At 49.2% G+C, this 23,439-nt stretch overlaps 1 protein-coding gene and 1 pseudogene across 10 annotated transcripts in view; both read right to left on the reverse strand.

Annotated features, from left to right (window-relative positions):
* LOC144178386 (uncharacterized) overlaps window positions 1-23,439 on the reverse strand; it is a 201,449-nt gene that overhangs the window by 118,015 nt on the left and 59,995 nt on the right. For 6 of the 10 annotated variants that reach the window (XM_077706209.1, XM_077706200.1, XM_077706191.1 and 3 more), the window contains 3 exons: window positions 20,531-20,618; window positions 11,301-11,435; window positions 2,196-2,251 (listed from right to left, as the gene is read on the reverse strand). In XM_077706209.1, coding sequence (XP_077562335.1) covers window positions 2,196-2,251; window positions 11,301-11,435; window positions 20,531-20,618 — 279 coding nt within the window. The remainder of the gene's footprint in view (window positions 1-2,195; window positions 2,252-11,300; window positions 11,436-20,530; window positions 20,619-23,439) is intronic. The other 4 variants (XM_077706261.1, XM_077706236.1, XM_077706227.1 and 1 more) reach the window with 2 other exon arrangements.
* On the reverse strand, window positions 13,083-20,523 carry LOC144178428 (uncharacterized; annotated as a pseudogene).

Consider the following 23,439-nt stretch of genomic DNA (forward strand, 5'->3'; position numbering starts at 1 on the left):
CAACAGAGATGAAATCACACGAAACTAAATTCTGACCAAAGACATTTATCAGGTGCAGTGCATAAGCATTCGAAAATTCTGAAGTGGACGGCTTGAGAACACACCACACACCACACACCAGTATGTTGTGCGCCCCTAATTTCCAAAGGTCTCGCCGACTAAACTCCGTCATTACTTTTGAGGCACGGTTTCCTGTATTTTTTCCTGCTAATAAATTAAATAAATGGACAAACCAAAATATATTAAATCAAGAATATTTTCCACAAGGAATACCAAATAGGGCACGTTTCATGTCTCAAAGGTTACTAATAAAGCAAGTTACGCAGTGCCACTTCTTTTGTTCATTTTGAACACGTCACTTGGATACTTGACCTTTGGTGCTTTTGTCACAGTTCGAGACAAGAACCTGCGAACCTACGAACCTTAAAGCGTTTGGGAAATGGAATACTGACTTCTGTGCTGAATATTCGATGGTGACTACAGTCAAGCTGAAACAAATACTTTGAACGAGCGCTTTCCGGAATGCAAAGTTGTTCTAGGTGACTTCCACAGGGAGCAAGCTTCGCACCAATGGCTTGAAAAGAATGTACTATTATGAGCAATATGAAAGGGAACACAGGAACGCGTAGAAAACACCCTCAGACCCAGCTATCAGTGATACGCAGCGGCCGCCGTCGGAAACAAAGTGGAAATGGGACGCTGTTCTAGCAGCTGTTCCCATTCCCGCCGTGCGTCTTATTTGCTGTGGGACGATACCATATTATCGGCGAAATGACGTAAGCTGCTTCTTTGTAGAAATCACAGCGTGGTGGGAGTGCCAGAAGTTAGTAGAAGAGCGCCCTCCTTTCCCCTTTGTTTTTCACAGCGCCATCCGCGTATCGCTCCGAGTCTGTTTCGAGGCTGTTTGCCACGCGTTCCTGTGTTCCCTTTCATATTGCTCATAACAGTACAGTCAAAGGATGCTGTACTCATTTGCCTGAGAACCGAAATCGCAAATTTATCTTTCGGAGACCTTCAATGATTGCAACATTGAAGCTGAGGTCGTACATAGAATGCCAAGGGCTGGCCGTCAAAGACATGTAGGTAAGGGCATATACAGGCTCGACTTCAATGTAGCCAAAACAAAGTTTTGAAGAATAAATATCAAAACACCAACTGGGGGAAACAGAAATCGTTGATTACTTTTATCTCTGTTCGTGTAAAGAAATTTCTACCAGACAGTGCGACGCTGAACACGAGACCCCCTTCCGATGGGCACTGCCCCCACGGGTGTTCCGGCATGCAGTGCCTTACCGGAGGCGTCTGGCATCCCTGACACCTGACCTGGACCCCGAAGGGCCTCGACACACCTCAAAGAGTAGTGCTATGCTGACACGAACCTCTGCCACCTTCAGGGCCCTCAAATCATGCACAGAGGTGCCTACACAACATAGCTATAGTCGCCCGACTGCACCACAGCAAGCACACTCCACCACCCAGGAGGTCACAATTCGGCCACTCTTGCAGTCTTGCAGTTACTAACTTTGCACTACCACCTATGAGGTTAAATCGTGCCCTCTCCTCTTCTGCTTTTCCCTGAGGAGGGACTCTCTGTTTTAAAAGAGCACTGAATCGAAATTTCAAAGCCGAGATAACGGTGTGAAAGGCTTCCTCTGTATATGGACACATCACCCAGCAAGTTTGAACAGTGACCGTTAAGTACAACATTTTAAATCCATTCTACTCTTTGCGCACACAACAAAACTCAGAGCGGATACAATTTCGCAATCGGCAATTATTGACGCCACCTGCGCCTACTGGCCGCAACCTGCCCACGCGCTGCCCCCATGCTTCGTGTCCCAGTTTAGGGGCAGACGTCATGCAGCCCAAGTGCGTGGAAACGGGGACACCACGAGTGCCCTCCCGCCTCGGTGTTCGTTTAGTCGAAGCCAAAATAAACGAGGCTGCAAATATTCGCCTATGTTGCAAGTGACATTCTAGAATTAGTGGGCACTCATAAGAGCGAAAAAAATGTAACACGAAAATTTCACGTCAGCACTCCTCTCAAAAAGGCCCACAAAACTTTGAGGTGATGTACCCTGTGCGTGAAGTGAATACAAGCTGACATAGTCGAAACAATTACACCAAGTCAAGAGGAAGAGTGAAAGAATGGCCCCTGCTGCTTATGCAGCGTGGTGCACGTAACGCGGTCTCACCGGGACTGGCGTGGTGCTCGCCACGTTGACGGCAGGCTCCTTGGCAGTCGGACAACCTGGGAAATGACCACCAGTGATGCCTCAGGCTCAGTGAGACCTGCTGAGCCCATGGCCAGAACATTGGCCTCCTGGCCTCACAATCCCTGCCTTCCTCACTGGCCTCTGTCGCACAAATAAGCCAACCTTTCCTTCCCAGACACGTGCTCAGTGAAGGCTGTTCATAAGCAGGCACCACCTATCGCCAGAAGATGCCGCACACGAGCCCTGGAGTGCGTGCTCTTGAGGACACCAAGCTTGGCAAACGTGAGAGCAGAAGGGAGCCGCTGCAAGGTTTTCAGCCACGTGTGTACTTGCTCGAACAAGGTCTCCTTCTTGTTGTTTGCTTTGTCCCATCAGGAAGTTCCTGTTGTGGCTTCCTGTGCTGCTTCCACTGACTGGTATGAGTACTGACTTATTGCAAAGTACCGCCTGCCTTGATACAGTGGAACCCCCCCCCCCCCCCAACTTATGACAACACGCTACTTACGACAAATCACAGCGGTCCCGGCAAGCACGCCATAGAAACAATGCATTAAAACCCCTGATGAGATGACACTGGCAGTCCACCGTGGCGCGGAGAAGCTGCCGTTTTTCCCATCGTTTACACCGCTTCCCCGCCTCGTCTCGACCTTTCTTCAGTCTCAACCCCCGTATGACGCTGCTTGATGTGCAAAGGTCCACTTGCTGAACAGACGCAAGCAAACAGGCGGGTACTCGCGACGGCTCCACGCGGCAGCAGTACGCCGACGCGCAACCATGAGAAGTCCACGTACAGGTGGCAGGCGGACCGTGAATTTGAAGCTCCCACCGAGCTGCCCCCGAACGCGAAACCACTTGGCGATCACCGAACGCTGCTTTCCTTCCTCGCACGCTCGACCGAAGTTTCTCTTTTCACAACACTCTCTCTCCGCTCATTTCTCTGCCGCCTGTTGGAAGTTTCACACTCGCCCTTTCCCCTCTCACTTTGGTCAAATACGTCAAAAAAAGGCCAAATCGAAAAAAGATTTGGCCTTATCTCGTGCGCGAGGCTTGCGGGCTATAAATAGCGCCGGATGGCACAGGGGTCGCGTAGCGCGCGGCGCTTGGCTGGCCGGCTAGCTTGGATGCCGTGGAGGGGGAGGGGGCAAAAAAGGAGACGCTTCTTTTTTTTTCTAAACTTGGGATTTCAGTTTAAGGTTTGCAAATAACGTGATCACACGCTAAATATAGCAGTTTAAATAAGTTCTTAGCGCACCTGTCACGTGACACCGTTAGCCGGCATCCAAGCCGGCTAGCTTGGATGCCGTGGAGGGGGAGGGGGCAAAAAAGGAGAAGCTTCTTTTTTTTCTAAACTTGGGATTTCAGCTTAAGGTTTGCAAATAACGTGATCACACGCTAAATATAGCAGTTTAAATAAGTTCTTAGCGCACCTGTCACGTGACACCGTTACTAGGCAAGCATTTACCCACCCCCCAGTCATGCCTGGTCATACAACGCTTATGCACGGTCCCTTGAAAGTCATATTATCGGGGTTCCACTGTAATATCTGAATAGTGACAATGTGCTGTCTTGATTATTTTTTTCTTTTTTGCCGTCTTCAGCATTCTTTGACTCCTTCAATAATGCTACATTGCATTCTGTTTTCCGATTTACAATTAACTGATGGGGTGGTTCTCACAGTCAGCAGATACGAGTGCTCTCAAAGATATTTTAGTAGGGATGCGCGAATACTCGAATATTCGAATAGGAATCGAATAGTTCCTCCGCGAATAATTCGATTCGCAAATCGAATATCTACTATTCCATTTTTCGAACAGTCGAGTGGAGTATTCGAACGTTCCCTGGCTTTGCGAAAGTGAGAGATGTCGACGCACGCTAACGCACTGCTGCTACACCGTCTACTCGGCAAGTTTCATCCTAATCGCCCTTTCGACGAGCGCGCCTTGCAGAGCCCGTAAATTTTGTGCCGCTGCACGGAATAATCTGCGATTGCGTCGATAAGATATTTTTTTCAAGCCATCGCCGTCGACTCTGGCCGCCACTTTGAATCGTGCGACCGGATGTTTACATGTTAGGGCAGCTTCCGATAAAGACCGCCGCCGTTTTGACAGTGCTTCCGTTAATTCAACCTTCCGCTACATATTATTCACACTTCACGCTGCTTATGTGCTCCCGAAGAAGTGCCTTATCGTGGTCCATGATTGCTTTCGCGTCCTATTGTTCGTGCCTGCAAAGTGCTCGCTTCTGAGTTACGAGGGTCTGAATAGTCGTTGCCTATGATTGCAGTACAGCAACTCCAGTCCTCTAATGCAAGTCCGGGTTTTTTTTTTTTTTTTTTTTTTTCAAATGCGTATCGTGCCCGCTATGATTGCAGTACAGCAACTCCAGTCCTCTAATGCAAGTCCGGGTTTTTTTTTTTTTTTTTTTTTTTTTTCCAAATGCGTATCGTGCCCGCTATGATTGCAGTACAGCAACTCCAGTCCTCTAATGCAAGTCCGGTTTTTTTTTTTTTTTTTTTTCAAATGCGTATCGTGCCCGCTCCGGATTCCTGGAGTACCGCCAATGCGAGTTGAGAAGTGCGTTCTTTAGGTTGAAAAAGAATGTCATGTCTCCCGAACATGCGAAGCAGCTTCTGCTTTTGCACAAAAAACTATAAAAAATCGAGGCCTGTGAAAAAAATTTATATTTGATATTCGATTCGATATTCGGCTCTTTTTTCGAATTCGATTCGATTCGGAAGTTACTATTCGGCATTCGCACACCCCTACATTTTAGGAAGCCCTGAAGCTACCTTATTGGCACAATGTTCGGAATGCTTCAGTTAAGAATGTTTAGACCACAAATGACATAACACTTTCAGCAGATCTATCAACCTTGAAGTGGCATATCGCCAAGCAAAATAGCACTCCATGTGGCCATTACCGTGCATCTCTCCGACAGGCTTCAGCAAGCAGCCACCTGAAACACCCACTCCCTTGGAGCCTTCTGCTTCCCCATTACTATGTGGAGCCACTGTTCTTAGCCCCATCACTGGCAACCTGGTTTCATACGGCAGAAAAGTCACAAAGAAAATGTTCCTTCAGGGTTCCTACGCCACTGATTTTCTGGACACAAGGAGAGGACTGTCAGGGAGTGACTAAGAGCGTGCAATACTTCCAAACGGCACCTTTTCAAGCTGGTGACATGTGCGGATGCAAATGTGGCGTAGACTGCACCCATCGAAGGTCGCCCTCCGCTCTGACCCACGGCTCCTAGGGCCTTCAGGGTTGCTGCCCCTAAGCACCGTGTCCGCTGCCCCGTGTGGTGCGCTTTCCATCTTCTGGCCCTTGCCTCACACTGCCGGCCCCCCATGCCTGCAGCCAAGACCTCAGTGGCCCTCCCGACTGTCTGTGGGCTTTCTCCGGCCCTGCTTTGGAATATTTGGAAAGGAACTGAGCGCCAACCACAGCCTTTTCACTCCCCTCAGAGTGAAAACATCTCCCCTTTGGATTCAGCTGAAAAGGCCATCATGGCAACCTTTTATTGTGGCTGCAAACTACAGTCAGACCTCGATGTAACGAACTTCAATTTAACAAAATACCCGATGTAACGAACCATGTAATTTTTTTTTAACTTCAAGTGCATGTTCACCGTGTATTTTCACCCTCTGTGTAACCAAGTCCCGTTTGCTGAAATTTCAACGTAACCAAGTTTCATGAACAACTAGGCACGAAATTTTTGTTGTAGAAGTAGATTTTGGGAGACGCAAGAGCTGAAATGGGGTCTCGATAAAACGCGAATGGTGACTCGGGCCACCCATTGCGCGGATGCAACGAATCAAAGAGTCCATGCGTGAGCTCCTTGCCTACAAGCTGCGTATGGCGCCGCCACATACCGCCGCTTTGCCCTTCGTTCGAGTTCGCTGATGCCTTTGGGTTCCATTCTTCCGGCAAGCCATGTGCATGCATTTTTTTCACGCCCACGTCCGCGATTGCGCGGCGGCGGCGGCTTCTGCATCGGCCAGAAAGCGACTCGTATCACGCGCGGCAGTGGGAGGAGCCTGACGACTTTCGCCAATGGGTAGGCACGCACCCTATGGCGGTTGCTTCGAAGCAATCGGGGATACCGGCTGGCCTCGGCAGAGACGATTAGGCTGAGCACTGTGGATAAGCAGCGCGTATACGTTTTACAGTGCACATTTCAGCCACATTATCAGCCTTTTTCCTGCATGAACAACTCCGTTTGCACCTCGTGTTGTCTCAACGGGCAGTTACGAGCAGTTGCTGGAGCTATCAGCATAGTGCGGGTGGTCTCCTCCGCGGCTGCGTCAGCGTACCTGTGGCTTGTGAGGCGGGTTTTTATGTGCAGAAAACACCCCATGCAGTTCACACTGATGCCCGCGTACATGATTAAGCTCCAACAGAAACAGTGCGCCAGCCACGTACGCACGCCACGTTGTCGTTTGCAGGAACCACTTCACGCGGTTAAGTCTTTATTTTAACCTTGAATTTCAATGCAGCGACATTTCAATGTAACGAAGTAAATTACGAATTTCACCGACTTTGTTACATCAAGGTTCTACTGTATTATTCATTTTAACATGGGTAATAATCCCCTAAAACTTGCCGGGGACTTCGTTCTGCACACCTTGTGCAGAAACAGCCACACCTGCCTGAGCATCACTTCTAGTTGCCTCATCTATTGATCATTTTGAGGTCAGGTTGTGCCATGTTCAAGGCAAAGTAACCCCGAGAATTTGTTGCGAAAACCAGCTGTACAAGCAAGGCAACGAGTTCATGAGGGGCACATCAGCAACGCCACTGAGCAAGTGTGAATGACCAGGCTGCGGGAACTAGCTATGAGGTGTCGGACTCCTGCCATTTCTGAACGATTGTCGTACTGATCAACACCACGTTGTAGCGTCCGTTTTGGCACACCTGTGGGCAACTGCCTGCGCATTCTCAGCGACAGGGATCGATGAATGGTTCCCTTTACAAAGCACGTCCTCACTGACACAGTAGCCTTTGAGCAACAATGCCAGCTGACGAGCGATTGCCGTGCAGGCCAGTTGGGATTCCAAGGGCTAGTTGGTACATGTTTGAGTGGAATATTGATTGATTGTGGGGTTTAACGCGCCGACGCAACGCAGGCGATGAGGTGCGCCGTAGTGGAGGGCTCCGGATTAATTTCGACCACCTGGGGATCTTTATCGTGCGCCGAAATCTCGTACACACGGGCGTTTTTGCTTTTCGCCTCCATCAGAAAAGTGGCTGCCGCGGCCGGGAATCGAACCGGCTTGAGTGAGAAGTTTGAGTGGAATAAAAACCAGTGGTAAACACAGGACACAGAAGAAAACGACGGGACAAGCTGGCACTAACAATTAACTGAACAAACAAGGCACTTGAACGCCTAGAAATACCTTCGGGCAACAGCATTCCGCATGTGTGAATAGTCGCGCGTCGCACAAACAAAATGTTATCAGGCAACCACAGCGTTTAGAAAGTTCATCTCTTTGCTAGACAGGAGCATTGATGTGTCACTGACGCAGTTGTTTCCCCTTTCATTATATAGAAAGCCCCCAGAATTTCCCTGTGGGCTTTTTTACTTCCCCGGCCTTATATTGTAGCGTTGCCAAAGACAGCCGTGCACCCGCATTGTCTACAGTGCCTCGGCAGATGAGCACCGTCACTCGTGGAAAGAGAAGCCTTGTGCTCTCTGAGGCGATCATTGATACAGCGGCCTGTTTGGCCGATGTAAGCTTTGCCACACGGGGTAAGGGGATGTGATAAATCACACGTGTAGCGCAAGGCCCTTTTTCGCATATGCCGGCCGATGCGACTGCACAGACCTCCCAACTTTCGCGGGGCTGAGAACACCAAGCGTATGCCGTGTTTATTCACCACCGTCTTGACATTGTGCGAAAGTTTGTGCACATAAGGCATAACAACAAAGCTAGCCTTGTCCCCCGATGTGGCAAAGTCAGTAGCTGCTTCTGCCTTGCGCGACCTTTTTGGCTTCAGCAACTTCTCGGCTATTGCTCGCGTCACGTGGCCTGGAAACCCGGCCGATTGCAGCCTACTGGCTTACTGCTCTGCACTCGCCTGAATCGTGTGAAAGCAGCTTTTTCGCAACGCGTTCTTAAAACAAAGCATTGCTATGCGCCTTTTTGTTAGCTTCGAGTGGCATGAGCTGTACGGAAGGACTTCCTTCTTAGAGCGCGGTGCGTAGGTGCAGCACACATGCATGTCGACGCGGAACGACAATTCCAGGTCTAAAAACCTAACAGTTCTGCTCTGGGGTAATTCATAAGTGAAACGAAGGGATGCAGAACAAGCCCTAAAACACTCAATAATATCTGTGGCCACAGATTCTAGACTAGTGTGAGATAATAAATGAAGCAGCACTAAAAAATCTCCAAAAACCTTGACCACATGGTCGTCGTCTAAACAGTCGCGTAACATGCGATCACATTTTGCCAGAAAAATGTTCGCCAACGGAGGTGCGATACCAGAGCCTATACAGATCCCATGTTTCTGAAGAAACATGTATGTCCCCGCGGAAGTCCACAATCGTAGATTTAAGGTAGAGGCCCAAAAGTTCTAAAAAACTGTCCACTGAAAAATTACACCATCTCCCCGAAGGGAACTATGTGGTGATGCAAAGCATGCCGAAACGGCTTTGCTTTCTCGCAGTGTGGGATCTGCTCCTCGACGCTGGCGTTTCGAAGTGGCTTCGCTTTCTCGAAGTTTGCCATCCACTGTTCGACGTCGAAGTTTCGAAGCGGCGTCGACGTTTGCGTTCTGCATCTCAAGCTCGCCTCTGCGCAGCTTCGTCTTCAGAGGTGCTCGCGGTTCTGGGAGTGAGCTGGCTGGCGCTGGTTGAAGGTGTGCCAGCCAGTTCGCTGACAGAATTGTTGGCGTCCATTCAGTTCCTCGGACAAGCAGCAACTGAGGGAACGGCGCGCGGAGAGGAGGAGAGGACCAGCGCGCGCGCTATCGCACAGCTGGTGGGGAGAGGGGGAGAGGAGGAGAGCGGCGTTATCGCACAGCTGGTTTGGGAGAGGGGGGAGGTGCGGACGGACGCCGACAGACATAGCCGCGAGCAAGAGATGCTTTGCATATAAAAGGGGGACAGCGCTTGCCATGACGCCACACCACTGTCCTCTATGAAATAATGCACCACTGGAAGGAGCTCATCGTGTGGCACGGAATAATACAAGTCTTCGATGTCCACTGGAATCTCGAACTCGCGCCCGGCAGTCCATGTTTCAAGACGTCGACGACGTTGGCCGAACTCTTGACGACGAATGGGTCGTTGATTTCAAGGACGCCTAACTTGGACTGAAGGCAGTGGCCAACTAGCTGCTGCCACGAACCATCCTCCGTGACTATGGCTTGTAACGGGCACTCCGGTTTGTGTGTTTTTGCGGTGAAAAACACACGTAGTCTGTCACCCCTGCAAGCCTTCACTTCTTTTTCTAGCCACAGACGATCTGGTCTTTTGAGAAGCCGAACAACTTCCGTCTTCGCCTTGCCCGGTTTTACGGCCGATTTCGTGAAATTCTTCGGGAGTGCAGCCCAGGCCTTCTCATCGAAGGCGCCTTTCGGTAGGACCACAAAGCCTCCTTTTTTGTCAGCAAGTAGCAAGGACAAATCCTCACTAACGAAATGATCAACCAGCGGACGCAACACATCCTTGTTACCGGCGCGCATCTCTGAATGGCATCGCAAAAGGCATTCCACGCCTTCAGCAAGGCAAGTGGACCTCTCCTCGGACGAAACTTTACCAGACACAGCTCACACTGCAGACAGAGCCTTGTGTCCACCAAGGTGTGGGGCTAGACTACTTCGGACCCTTTTTGAGGACTTCTTCATAGCGACCTGGCAAAGTAGCGCCACAGTGCCGCTTCCCATGGTTGATTTTGCCTTTTTGGTATGGATTACGGCGGACCTGATTCCAAATCACTCCAGTCGCTTGAGCAGCCAGACGGCGATGCTCACGCAGGTAATTCACACGTTGACCCAGCCATCCTCCAACCTTGTGTAAAACAAAACCAGGCATTCTTGCAACAATCTCCCTTGCCTCCAATATTCTGACTTCACCATCCTGCACATACGTTTCCAGTGTCCAACTGAGGGCTCTAGCAACCCAAAAAGGGCAGCTACTTCTTGAGGGGGCGTTCCACACTTCAAATGGTAGGACATCATACGTGCCTTGCCTGCAGCGGCGGCGATGGCGCTCACACATGGCGACGCTTGGTTGCCGGAAGGCTGAACATGAAGAAAGAAGCCCAATGTAGAAGAAATTTGAGATACCAAGGCGTTGGACTGGGCTAGTTGGTACATGTTTGAATGGAATAAGTAAAACGGCATATGCAAATAAGGGTTACGTGCGACACTAATCATGTTTCAAAATTTGTGCCTTGCGCTACACGTGTGATTTATCACATCCCCTTACCCCGTGTGGCAAAGCTTACATCGGCCAAACAGGCCGCTGTATCAATGATCGCCTCAGAGAGCACAAGGCTTCTCTTTCCACGAGTGACGGTGCTCATCTGCCGAGGCACTGTAGACAATGCGGGTGCACGGCTGTCTTTGGCAACGCTACAATATAAGGCCGGGGAAGTAAAAAAGCCCACAGGGAAATTCTGGGGGCTTTCTATATAATGAAAGGGGAAACAACTGCGTCAGTGACACATCAATGCTCCTGTCTAGCAAAGAGATGAACTTTCTAAACGCTGTGGTTGCCTGATAACATTTTGTTTGTGCGACGCGCGACTATTCACACATGCGGAATGCTGTTGCCCGAAGGTATTTCTAGGCGTTCAAGTGCCTTGTTCGTTCAGTTTTTAGTGCCAGCTTGTCCCGTTGTTTTCCTCTGTGTCCTGTGTTTTTATTCCCCTCAGGCCTACCCCTGCTGGCACACCGTACACAGCTGCCACGCTGCGCTACATCCCACATGCTTCCTCACTGGTCCCACAACTGCTGACTGCACACTGGGTGGTGCAGAATCCATTTCCCCGTTGTGTGCAACTAAGGAACTCCCAGGGATGCACAAAATCCCTCTTCACAATGTGCAGAAGCGGCCACAAGGCAGAGACCTGCGTACCAGGCTGGGCCTGCGTGCTGCCAAACTCCCGGTCCAGGATGGCCTCCAGCTCGGCTGCCGAGAAGCTCTGGACGTTGTTGATCAGGCCCTTGTTGCGCAGGTTCACGTCGTTGCTCAGCAGGAGCACCCGGTTGCCTGCGGTCATGGGGCACAAGGGCACGTGACTCATCTTGGCCTTGTCCCCTCCCAAACAGGAGCACACGTCGCTCTTTGGGAGCTTTTGCTCGCTGCTGAACTCCTGTTTTGAAAGCCGCAAGAGTGGACACCGCTTTTCCAAGTGTCGATTTCGAGTTGTGTACACACTGAAACAACTACTTCTGCCCCTTAGCCCTCCAACTTGCAGCTTTGAATATTAAAATATTTATATATATAGATAACACAGGTAGATAATAAGGGTTGGCAGCCAAGAAAACCTCGGAAATCAACGGGGAGGTTGTGGTAGGTCATTGAAACAGATAAAGAATTTGGAAAGAAAGAAAGAAAGCGGAGAAAAAATGCCCGCCAGGTGAGATCTGAACCCACGACCTTTGTTTCTTTCCAAATTCTTTATCTGTTTCAATGACCTACCACAACCTCCACATTGCTTTCCGAGGTTTTCTTGGCTGCCAACCCTTATTTCTGTGTTATTTCTACAAGCCCCTCAATTCCTATTCTGATTCGCTAGATGCATCGCGAGGGCCCCTGTTCTGGCAGTCTTGGTGCAACAGGGAGCTTAAGAGGGTTTAACGCTGGTTGACCACTCTTGACATGTCGTAGACACTCAAGTCACGGCGCGGGGATTAAAAAGAAGGTACCCTTCACCCTGAGAAGTCAGAGTGGCGCTGGCTACCACCCCCAAGCACAGGAAAAAAATTACATTGACATAAATACCCCAGAAAGCGGGGGAGAAAATCGCCCCGCCGGTAGCGTAGTGGTTATCGCACCAGACCGGTATTCTGGAGGTCGTGGGTTCGGATCCCACCTGGCGGGCATTTTTTCTCCGCTTTCTTTCTTTCCAAATTCTTTATCTGTTTCAATGACCTACCACAACCTCCCCGTTGCTTTCCGAGGTTTTCTTGGCTGCCAACCCTTATTGCTATGTTATTTCTACGAGCCCCTCAATTCCTATTCTGATTCGCTACATGCATAGCGAGGGCCTCTGTCCTGGCAGTCTTGGTGCGCTTAAGAGGGTTTAACGCTGGTTGACCACTCTTGACATGTCGTAGACACTCGAGTCACGGCGCGGGGATTAAAAAGAAGGTCCCCTTCACCCCGAGAAGTCAGAGTGGCGCTGGCTACCACCCCCAAGCACAGGAAAAAAATCACCTTAACATAAATACCCCAGAAAGCGGGGGAGAAAATCGCCCCGCCAGTAGCGTAGTGGTTATCGCACCAGATCGGTATTCTGGAGGTCGTGGGTTCGGATCCCATCTGGCGGGCATTTTTTCTCCGCTTTCTTTCTTTCTTTCCAAATTCTTTATCTGTTTCAATGAGCTACCACAACCTCCCCGTTGCTTTCCGAGGTTTTCTTGGCTGCCAACCCTTATTGCTGTGTTATTTCTACGAGCCCCTCAATTCCTATTCTAATTCACTATATATATATATATATATATATCTATATATATATATACATAAATATATATATACATAGCATGCAAGTTCAGTTGTCACTATCACACCACAACCGTAACTACAAAAATCAGGAGACCTGTATAGAAAGCTCACATGCCAGGTCTGGCAAAAAAACAACTGGGTGGGCCGATCCGAGCCGAGCTCCGTCGCCTCCGACATACGTGTGGTAGCGTGGTGTGAAGAGCGGCCAGCTGCTGTTGCAGCCGGGAAGAAGTCCAGAAGCCGTAGGCTAACGTAACTGTTTACTTCATAGCGAGAGGCGAGCCGAAGCCAAAGAACAACGCCCCGATGGGCGAGGTAACAGTACAGGACTCGAGCAGAGTGACAGCATTGATTCACTGCTCAAACAGGAATGATCTACAGCATGGGCGGCTCGCATTTATACCCAAAAGCCCAACGGTGAAAACAGCGTTCTCTCTAGATTTGTGCACACGCTACGAACGTCACAGACACACACAACGCTCTTTCCGGAGTTCGTGAGCAGTCGGTAGCATCAGTGCACGTTGAGTCCGAGAGAGGGGAGAGAGGAGGACTCCGCTGTGATCGCGGGGCCTCTGTGTCCTTGAAGAGCGCTGAGACATGCCTCGCCGGGATGGCAACCGTTGAAGCTTGAAACGCGCCGAAAGCGAGGCGCCTGACCAAGGCTTGTCCAGACGTGAAAGCGTGAGTCACCGACACGGGGGGGCATGCTTGAAAGGCGCACGTAGTGGAGGCTTCGCCGCACAGCCTAGGAGTATTGAAACGAAGCCCAGCGGCGGGCTCAATCGTAACAGCTTCTTCGCCAGGGGTCCGAGATCCCGATGGATAAGGATCTTCAACCGTTGTCCGGAGGGACATTTTCGCAGAGAAGTGCTCGCCAGATGCTCGACTCCAGGTCGGGGCTGTACGACACCGTGCTGGAGCTTCACCGGGCCGGTCACTGGACGAGTAGTGGCTCCCCAAGAACGTCTCTGGCTTGGTCAGGCAAGCAACAGAACAACACAGGAAGACAACCGCATCGCCGTCAAGTGCGAAGACAAATCCACACTGAAGCTCTACCAGGCTTTTAGTTTCGATAAAATATGCTAATAACTACACTAGTTAAATTTTAGCCCAGCAGTACTTCAGACAAGCATACAAACTTGAAAGGTGACATTTCGCGTGATTGGAAATGTCCCACACAAAAATAAATGTAATCGTAAAGGACGAAACCTGCTTCAGGAAAAACAATGAAATTGAGAAAGTCAGGCGTCTACAGGCCACTTCTCGCACTGAGAACTGCGATTTGAGCTCTCGTCATTGCCCTGAGCTTTCCCGTTTCAATCGCACCTTAGGTGCCCCCGCTCTCTGAAAGTGACTGCGACCAGTCGAGAGGACATCGGCCTTCTTCCGAGACGTGTCTCGAGCGCGCGGAGAAAACTGCCCTAATTTCCACCGCTCGAGCAAGGCGTACGCTTTCGTTCTCAGCCGCTCTGAGGTCCGCTGAGACCCGGCGCAAAGCGGGCGCGCGGCGCTGCCACTCGGCAGGCGCGCATGAGAGCTCTTGCCGCATTTGTTTGCGACACTGTCGGCAAACGAACACCGCTGGGTGTTTTCGCACTCCTTTCCGGCTGTCAAGGCCGATTTAGGCACGGGTGGCCCGGTCTCAGAAGACAGCTCAACCCCAGGCGACACCGGAATGGTTACGTGCTCAGCTGGCCATTGCCTGACATTGAGTATCTGAGTTTCAGGTGGAACGCTAGCGACTCGCTCTGTTGCGGCGCCGTCACTACGCTTAATTGCACCACGAACATCGTTCAGTGCCTTGACTGCCGGCTCTGCCCCAGCGTTGCTAGGTTCTGAACTCGCGTCCGGAGAAACACCCTTTGTTTCAACGGACTCGTGTTGCCTCCTTTCGCTAACGTCACGGTTTTGGCTTTCCCGCCACCCGATATCCGACTCGTGGTCATAACGTATACGTTTTTTTGTTTCTTTTATTCCTGCTGTCCTGTGTGTTGGCGTTTCACAATGTAAGCCTAATGTACAAATCTTCCGCGTATTTTTGCGACTGCGTGATCGGCTCTGCGGCTTCTATATGGCCATGCCAATGATTCTTGCGTGACTGTTTTTTGACATCATATGCTGACATATTTTTAGGTTTTGTAAATTGTCCCCGTGGCGCCATTCATCGTTTACCGCAGAAAGATTGCGGCGCTGTCAGGCCCGAAAAATTCGAAAAATCAATTCTATCAATTAAATTCAATTAAACCAATTTCAAATTCAAAAATCAATTAAATTCAAAAATCAATTAAAAATTCTTGCAAGTAGAAGCCATACACTCGGTTTTATTTTTTTATTGCGACATTTATTTGGTTTCCGGTGCTAAGTTTTCCAGGGATTTAGAGTGTCTGGCATTAATCTTTTGCACGTCTTTTATTTAGGTGACACAATGTTAGCGCCGGTATTAGTATAGGTTGGAGAGGTGCTTTGGTAAGGCGTATGTTGCGGGCACAGCTAGCGACCCTATGTGCCGAGCATGCGGCTACCTAGGGTGCGTAGAAGGAACTTCCCTATGCAGGCATGGCGCCTGCTGGAATCACGTATCTTTTCTTCCGTCTCAGCCACAGTACCATCGTCCTCCTTTCCACAATCTAGCTGCCACTTCTCCGTACTGCCGCTTCGGCAAGCCCTCGTAGCTGGCTGCCTCAGTAGTAGTTTCCGGTTTGCAGCGCTGCCGTACTTCCGTGGACACTTGATGAGCACGGCTGATAGCGGACGGCTAGCGGGCACGAAAAAAATCGAGAAATGAGCCTCATAACGCTACTGCGTTAAAAGAAGCGGCAGCCAACCGAGGCCGTGAACATGCTGCGAGTGGCACTCCTGCAGATGCGTGCAGAGGAGCGTGTTAGGAATACACCAGCTTCCCGTGGGCACGCTGGCAGGGAGAGCTCCGAACGCCCTCTTTGCAAAAGGCGGGCCCTTGTAGCGCAAGGATGCCTCTGCCATGCACAAACCAGCCAGTGCTCTCTCAGACAAGAGCAGTGCAAGTTTTACAACCAATGAAGCCGACCACTTAGCAGAGCAGTACCCAGATTTCTAAACAACGTGTACCTGACAAAGGCCCAGATGGGAAATCCTGCCTCCACTCAAACATGTGCTGCAGGCACACAGTGACGTGCCTCGTGCATGATGCGTCGAGCACAGGCGAGCACCTGCTCCCAAGCGAAATCCCACGGCACAAGAGTTGCGCCGCATGCCGAGGATTGCGCACGACCACAGTACAGCGGTGCAATCAGAAGGCGTCGGTGTATAGCCGTTTTGCTGTCAATGACGTACCGGTACTTGCTCGCATTTCCCCTCCGCAGTCACTGACGTACCGGTACATTCTCCATCGTGCGTTCAGAAATTCACACCATAGCGCAAAGCCGGCGCGTCTGGACAGTTCGCGCCATCTGTCGAATCTTTCTAGTAGCTCGTATTTTCACTTGCAAGCTCTCCACTCGGGTACATTAAAGACTACGGAGCGACCGTGGCCACCCTTCGTTGCTGGGGGGGGGGGGGGGCATGGCTGCTGTGCACGCATTACTTTGTCAGGATGAGTGACCATGCAGCACGCGTGCAATCCCCTATGGGTGCAAGGGTGGTTGTGTCATCCGCTACGGGTTTCTAGGTTTTTTTATTGCTATTCTGTTTTCGCGCCTGCCATTGGCCAGGAGATCGTCCTATAGGTGGCACCGCTTAAGTTAAGGGGCGCCATGGTCAAATTTCTATAGAGGGGAAACAAACGACAAAAATACATGGGTTTCTATAGGGCACTGGTCGGTCAAACAAGATTCATTTAATGTACGGGGAAATTATGCGCAGTGGGGCAGTGGAAATATACGAAATACACATCAGGCATTACCCTGCAATGCTTTCCGCAGGCGGAAACCCAACGCAATCTCTGGATATCAAAGCTGAAATTTTGAAGGAACGTTGGACTCGGTCTGTAGTACACTTCAGCGCATAGTGTTTCAGGCACATCTCAGACGGAAACGGTGATAACAGCGTGGAAATAGCCGCAGACACGAAAAGCCGACCCAAAAGGCTTTTAAATCATTCGCAGCGGTAAAAAGACAGTGACTTTTTTTAAAAGAACAGCTGTTCCGTCGGATAATTTACCCGTGGTGAGCACGACAAGCCGCTGAAAGTTGCAAGTTTTTCGAGAATTCCCATTGAAGGTTCCGCCTTACCGGGCACAAAAAAAGTTCGGCTCTAGGTCCCTTTTGATGAACTCTGTGTGTACGTAGTAAGTTCCATACCTACGAATTGAGTCGCCAATCAGTGCAGCAATTTATAAGGCTGGTCTTAGACAAACTTCGTCCTCATACAACGAAGTTTGTTCAAACAACTAAGTTTGAACCCTCATACAATTGGTTGTAGGAAGGCTAGAAGCATGGGAATACTTTTATTGCACTCCCTGGTTGCTATGCAATGCAATGAAGTGCAGTTTAGAAGCATCATTAAAGCAGTTTTTTTAAATTGGGGATAGGCTTTTGACAATGAAATCTGTATGAAATTAGAACTACTCGTGATATCCAAAATCTAAATTGATATTTGAAATCAGAATGCTGAAATACATCTGTTTGGAAGTTTTCATCTCAATAGCTTGAAAAATAAAGTTTTGTCTAAGACCAGCCTCCCCCCTTAAACCTGGCTTGTTTTTGCTTTCGGAGAAAATAATCGTTTCGTAAAACATAGTGCTCGCTCGACATATATGGTCACGTAAGACACCGTTGCTTGCGACAATCGGCCAGTGTTGTCTGAGACAACCCCAAAGCCCTGCATTGCTGCGCAGCTAAACCAAGCATAGTGTGTGCAGTACTAACAGCAGTACGCATCAGTACTTCTACGTTTACTGAACTTTCATAACTTCCACTGTTTGTCCCACCATTCTCATTGATTTAAAAAGAATGTGCCCTAAATTTAAACACAAATAGCTCATTCTGCTCGATTATAAGCTCAGCCTAATTTGTGTTTGCTTTTGCCCGCCTCCGCCAATCGCAAAACAGGCTGGTATGACATCATAGGTTCTGTTGCGGGAAATGAGCGAGTGGGTCGCATGGTCATTCCCTTTTTTTCTAATTACAGTTAAACCTCGATGTAACGAAGTCCGTAAAATTCGTAATTTACTTCGTTACACTGAAATTTAGCTACATTGAAATTCGCGGTTATAATGAAGTGTTCATTGCGTGAAGCGTTTCCTGCATATGGAGGATATTGTGACTCTCATCCAACTCCTTGAGTTCCTCCTTCAGTGACCTCAGGAACTTTATGTTCACATTCGGCCCATTCATTGAAACTTGTAGTATCCTGGCATGCTTGAGCTCTTCTGTGGCTTTCCTAAATGCAGATGCCAGGTCTCCCACACAGAAGCATGAAGAAGAAGAAGGATGAAGTTAGGTACTGCGTTTTCACAGTGCCATCAGTAGTGTCATCCTAATATCGGACGAGCACATCCATCTGTTGCTTCTGTCACTTTGTTTAGTGACTCGTCAAATGAACCAACTAAGAATGGCACACCGGCAAGGCTTGATATCAGCTTCTTACGAAAGTAAGGCGCAATACCATGGCAAATCGTATACCCTACCTTGTCCTTCCCTAGGTGAAGTTTTTCAGCAACTTCACATCCTGGAAACATAAAAGGGAAGAGCGAGGCTGACGCCGCTGTTGACCGAAAAGATCCGCGAGTCGCTACCGCGTTTAAGCACCAGATTATCTCGGCCTTTGTCACAGCGCTCTTCAGAAGAAAGCCGTTCAGCGATGTCTTCGCACTTGTGGTGGTTGCAGGCTCCTCGGGCACACCTGTCCAGTCTCCGCTACATTGGGCCGAAGCGTTCGTCGCTGGCGTAAAAAACGACGACATGCCAGCTTGCGAAGCGCTCGACCGACACTTCAAAGCAGCAAGATGCTTCTTGCTGGACGCGTGACTGGAAACTGCAGTGCTTCTAATGTTGCTTAAAGAAAAAGTTTTTCAGCACAGTGTGCACTGAGCACTGTGACGATCATTCTGCACGGGTTTAATCCAGCTATTCCGAAATGTTCGGGTTCGTCCAGTCCAGATTAAAGGAGCACTTTCTCGCCGCCGACATCGTCAGTGACAAGACTTCACTACTGAAAAAATGATGAAAACACAACGCCGCTGGAAGGTTCCATCGTTCAAAACATGGCGAAAATGGTTCAAAACGTTCAAAACAACAAAAGTGTATGCCCAGCATGCCCAGCGTGCACTGCTCAAGGTTGCCAGGCCACGGAGAAAAAAAGGCAAAACTTGTGAACCCTGGCACTACTGCCTCACTGACTTGGATTGGGTCTGTCCCCGTTGGCTGTTTGCGCCGATTCGGGTGAGCAGAGTCCGCGCTCCACGCCGGAAAGCCAAGTCGCGGGTCATTTTCCCTGACTGGGTTCGCTTTTTGGCAATATTCCCTGACGATTCCCTGATTTTTCCCGGCGTGTATCATTTCCCTAATTCCCGGTTTTCCCGGTTGCTAGAAACCCTGGCGGGTGGTCTTCGCGGCTGCGTCATGCTTGCGGGGCGCGTTTCTGCGGGGAGAAAACACTCCATGCGGTTCACGCTGATGCCCGCGCAGACATTAAGCCCCAACAGAAACAGAAATAGTGCGCCAGCCATGTATGCGCGCCATGCAGTTTGTAGGCAAGGAGCTCGCTCACGGACTCCGTGGCTGCTGCATCCGCGGCACTGGGCGGCCCGTGTCGCCTTTCGCATTTTACAAAGACCCTGTTTCCGCGCTTGCGTCTCCCAAAATCTAATTCAACTAAAATGTCGTGCCTAGTTCTCCATGAAACTTCGTGAGTGTGGTTTGCTAAAATTTCAGCAAACGGGACTTCGTTTACACAGAGGGTGAAAATATATGGTGTGTATACACCTGAAGTTACAAAAAATTTCGTGGTTTGTTACATCGAGGGTTTCGTTACATTGAAGTTCGTTACATCGAGGTTTAACTGTATATAGCTTGTTTGAGTGAAGTTTACGTTAAAACTGGTGTCAGTATGATTCTAACGAGACCGTCTTTTGAATGAACTAAACTTGTGTTTTGCCTTCATGGCTCCTTTGAAGACCAAAGAAATCAAATGGAAACAACTTGCAGTTGTGCATCAAGTCAACACTCAATGGAACACTGCCACCTAGCTCCGTACAATTTTGTTACATTGCCAGTTTTTCCCGTCCAAGCAAGCTACCACTTTACTTGCCATTATAAACGCCGAAGTACCACCTTCTGGTCAATGCGTCGAGGTAAGGGGCTTGTAATGGAGGCAAACACCACTTGTCACAGACAAGTTTCTCATAAAAGAGCCAAATTTCAGCTCAGAAGTAAGCACACTCATGCTCGCAACTGCACTAGCAAGTTTCATCCAATCTTCCACAAGAACTGTTTCGCAACCAGCTCATGCCACACCGAATTTTGGTCCAGTAACGCTCGACAGACGGCCCTCGGCACTCACTCGAGGGAAAGCAGAAGCCCCTCGGTCGAACAGCTCCTTGCCACGACACGTAGGCACTGTCCTGGGTGCAGTGAAATCCCCACAGGGCGTGCAAAGTGCTGCACGCCCGGGGCAGCGTCCACTGCGCGAGGTGCGAGGAGGAGCACACAAAAACCCACCCGTGTTCATCACGACGACGCAGCAGTGGATGAAATGGTCGTCATTGTTGTGCAAGTCCTGGGGCACACAGCCGTCCTTGGTCCGTGCCTGGGGAAGAAGAGTACGCACTTGGCACCGAACCTCACTACGCTGTCGCGCAACCGATGTGCTCATTACCAGCTGCACAGGCAAGTTTTGGCACAGTGCGCACCCGCCAACCTGTGGATTTTCAAGTGTGCAAATTCTCGCAGGGGCGAGCAAGTTCATACGCAGCTTAACAAAACTTGTTGCTGAGCCAGTTGGTGCGCACTCTAAGGGAGAAGATGAGGAAGAGCAGAGACGACAGGTGCAGGCGTCATTAATAATGACTGCGCTTGGGACCCCGCCCCATCTGTCAATGGGCCCCTGCCACACTGCAGACGGATTCAACACTTCTGGTGTGCACAGCTACAAGCCTGCCCCCCACCGCTCAGAGGTGGTCAGACCCCAGTGGACGAGAAATGCGTCAAGAGGGTGGGTACGTCGCACTTGCGCGAAGGATGGAACACAGGCCGTCCTCTGACTGCAGATGGGAGCAGTTAAAACATTCACAACGGCTGCTTTTGGTGTGGGAAAGCATCATTGCAATGTGTGGGCAAAGCCACCACGATGCTGCCTGTGTGACATTAAAACAAGGTCCTCCTCAAATTCACAAACCTGCAAGGCTTATTGTTCTGTCCCAGGGGGCAGAACTGTGATGTGTACTGTGATGTGTTTTAGGAAGTTCAAATTACAACTTGCTTCACAGCAGCCGCTTTCGCATGCCCCTTCCAGCCAACTATGCGAGTGACAGCGTCACATCACTCCTTTTCAAACTGCGGTCACCAACTATTTACCCCAGCAAATCAAGCGAACTTAGGCATGGTCACAGACTTGTGCTAGAGAGCAAATGTGGTATAATTTGTCTTCGCATAGATGTACCAGACTGTGCGACCATGCTATACTATGGTATAGTGTGACCAATCAGCCTTCACCAGTTTCCACCTCAGGCGAACCTCCTCACTTTTTAATCATAAAAACGTTTGTCTTTCTTCCCACATGACAGTGCAAGAATGCATTCATAACACTCAAAAGTTAGCCCACTGTATGCAATGCACTTGGCAAGGGAATTTTTCAAATTTCTACACCCACAGTTTATATAAGCTGTGGAAGTAATCAAGATTCTGCTGAATTACAAAATTTTCACGACACATTATATGTTGTAAAACCTCAGCTGAAACTTGCAAAATTGTGGTAAAAGTCAAAATTCATACATTTTACGAAAACTTCCGGAGAGTTGGCGGGTGCGTATAACAGTCCACACTATCTCTAACAATACCAGGTATACAACAATATGTCAGATACATATAACAATCAAGAGGTGTAGCATCATAAAGTTTGCTGTATACGATATGGTAAAATAAAGCACTTACAGTTAAACCTCATAATAATGAAATTGAAGGTGCACCATTATTTGCTCGTTATAACCAATATTTCACTATAGCCGTAGCGGGCATTTACTGCAAATATTGTGGACTGTACTTACCCGAAACAGATATCAGGCGAAATTGGACCTCGCCGCAAGGTGACACACATCAAAATAACCGCATTGAGGAGATAAAAAAAATAAAGGAAGCTCACACTAACAGAAGACTTGAAGGTAGCGAAGCTGTACGCAACCTTGCCGGCCATCCCGACGGTTCAAGTCCACGATTGCATGCAATTTGCTGTTTCTTCGCTGCCGCAATGGCCTTTACTCCGTCATAGTTGCTATTAGTGTGAGCTTCCTTCGTTGTTTTTCTGGAAGCGATAACCATTGGAGATCACCTTGGAGGTGATGATGTATGCTATGACGTGTCTTTCCCGTTCCGAGAAAGTGTTGCCGCAATTATGGGGAACGCTAGAGTCTTTCTCGTTCCGAGCCTTGATTACAGCGAATACTGGAGTTTTTTGGTCAAACCTCATTATAATGAGGTTTAACTGTATCTCAATGGTCGCTTTCCCTGTTGCCAGTTTTATAGTAATCAAGCCTGATAGTACCAGGCAACTTAGACTGCAGTCTTTGAAGACTTGCGGAAGATCATGTGCACATTACATGCGTAACAACACCCATTTATACTAGAGGTGTGTAAATATTTCAAATTTTAAATACTGTGCAACCTCGGTACAACAGACCATAACAGTGATCCCGATTTCAGTCTGTTGTAAAAGAATTTTTGTTACTACAGACTCAGATGGATGCTATAACAAGAGTTTTCAACTGTTAAAAACACCCCAATAAAATGTGCTGGTCATTTTTCAAGATTCAGTTACAAGTAAAACAGGCCAACAAACCTTCAGGATGAATGGGCGGTTTCAACCTCCTGCGATGCTATGAAGCACGCCACCCGCCTTGCAACATGCGCTGTGCCCCTGCTGTATGGCACCCGCTCTATCTTTTCATTCCCCCATACTATAGATATCTTCAACCTACCCTTTCGTTTCCATTGTCTCCCCATAAGTATAATCAAAGTGCAAGCTTGGAGCTTTAGCAGAGTATTGGTTTGGGTGAGTTGGTACATAGCGAAGAATCGAAGCGCAGCACAAGACGCAGGACAGAAATGCAGAGGACGACGCAGAGAGCGATCTGTCCGTTGTCCTGTGCTGCGCTTCAATTCTTCGCTTGGAGATGTTGCATGGGGGCCTACATTTTTGTGTTTCAACTTTCATATATAAACATGTGATCAGGGGCGGTATTCTCGTGTTTTGTCCCTTTTTTGTCCCTTTCAAAAGTGTCCTTTTTGAACGAGCCCTGATTGGCTGAAAGCAAACAACCATATGTGACGTAACGCAAGTGCGGCGGACCTACTGCGTTGACCGCGGCTTCTTCGAACAGGCGATTTTAATTTCAAACAGGCGGTTTTTGGAAAAT

Source organism: Haemaphysalis longicornis, unplaced genomic scaffold, assembly GCF_048455015.1.
Source record: "Haemaphysalis longicornis isolate Haplotype H1 unplaced genomic scaffold, Haemaphysalis longicornis Haplotype H1 scaffold_1, whole genome shotgun sequence".
Lineage (NCBI taxonomy): Eukaryota > Metazoa > Arthropoda > Arachnida > Ixodida > Ixodidae > Haemaphysalis > Haemaphysalis longicornis.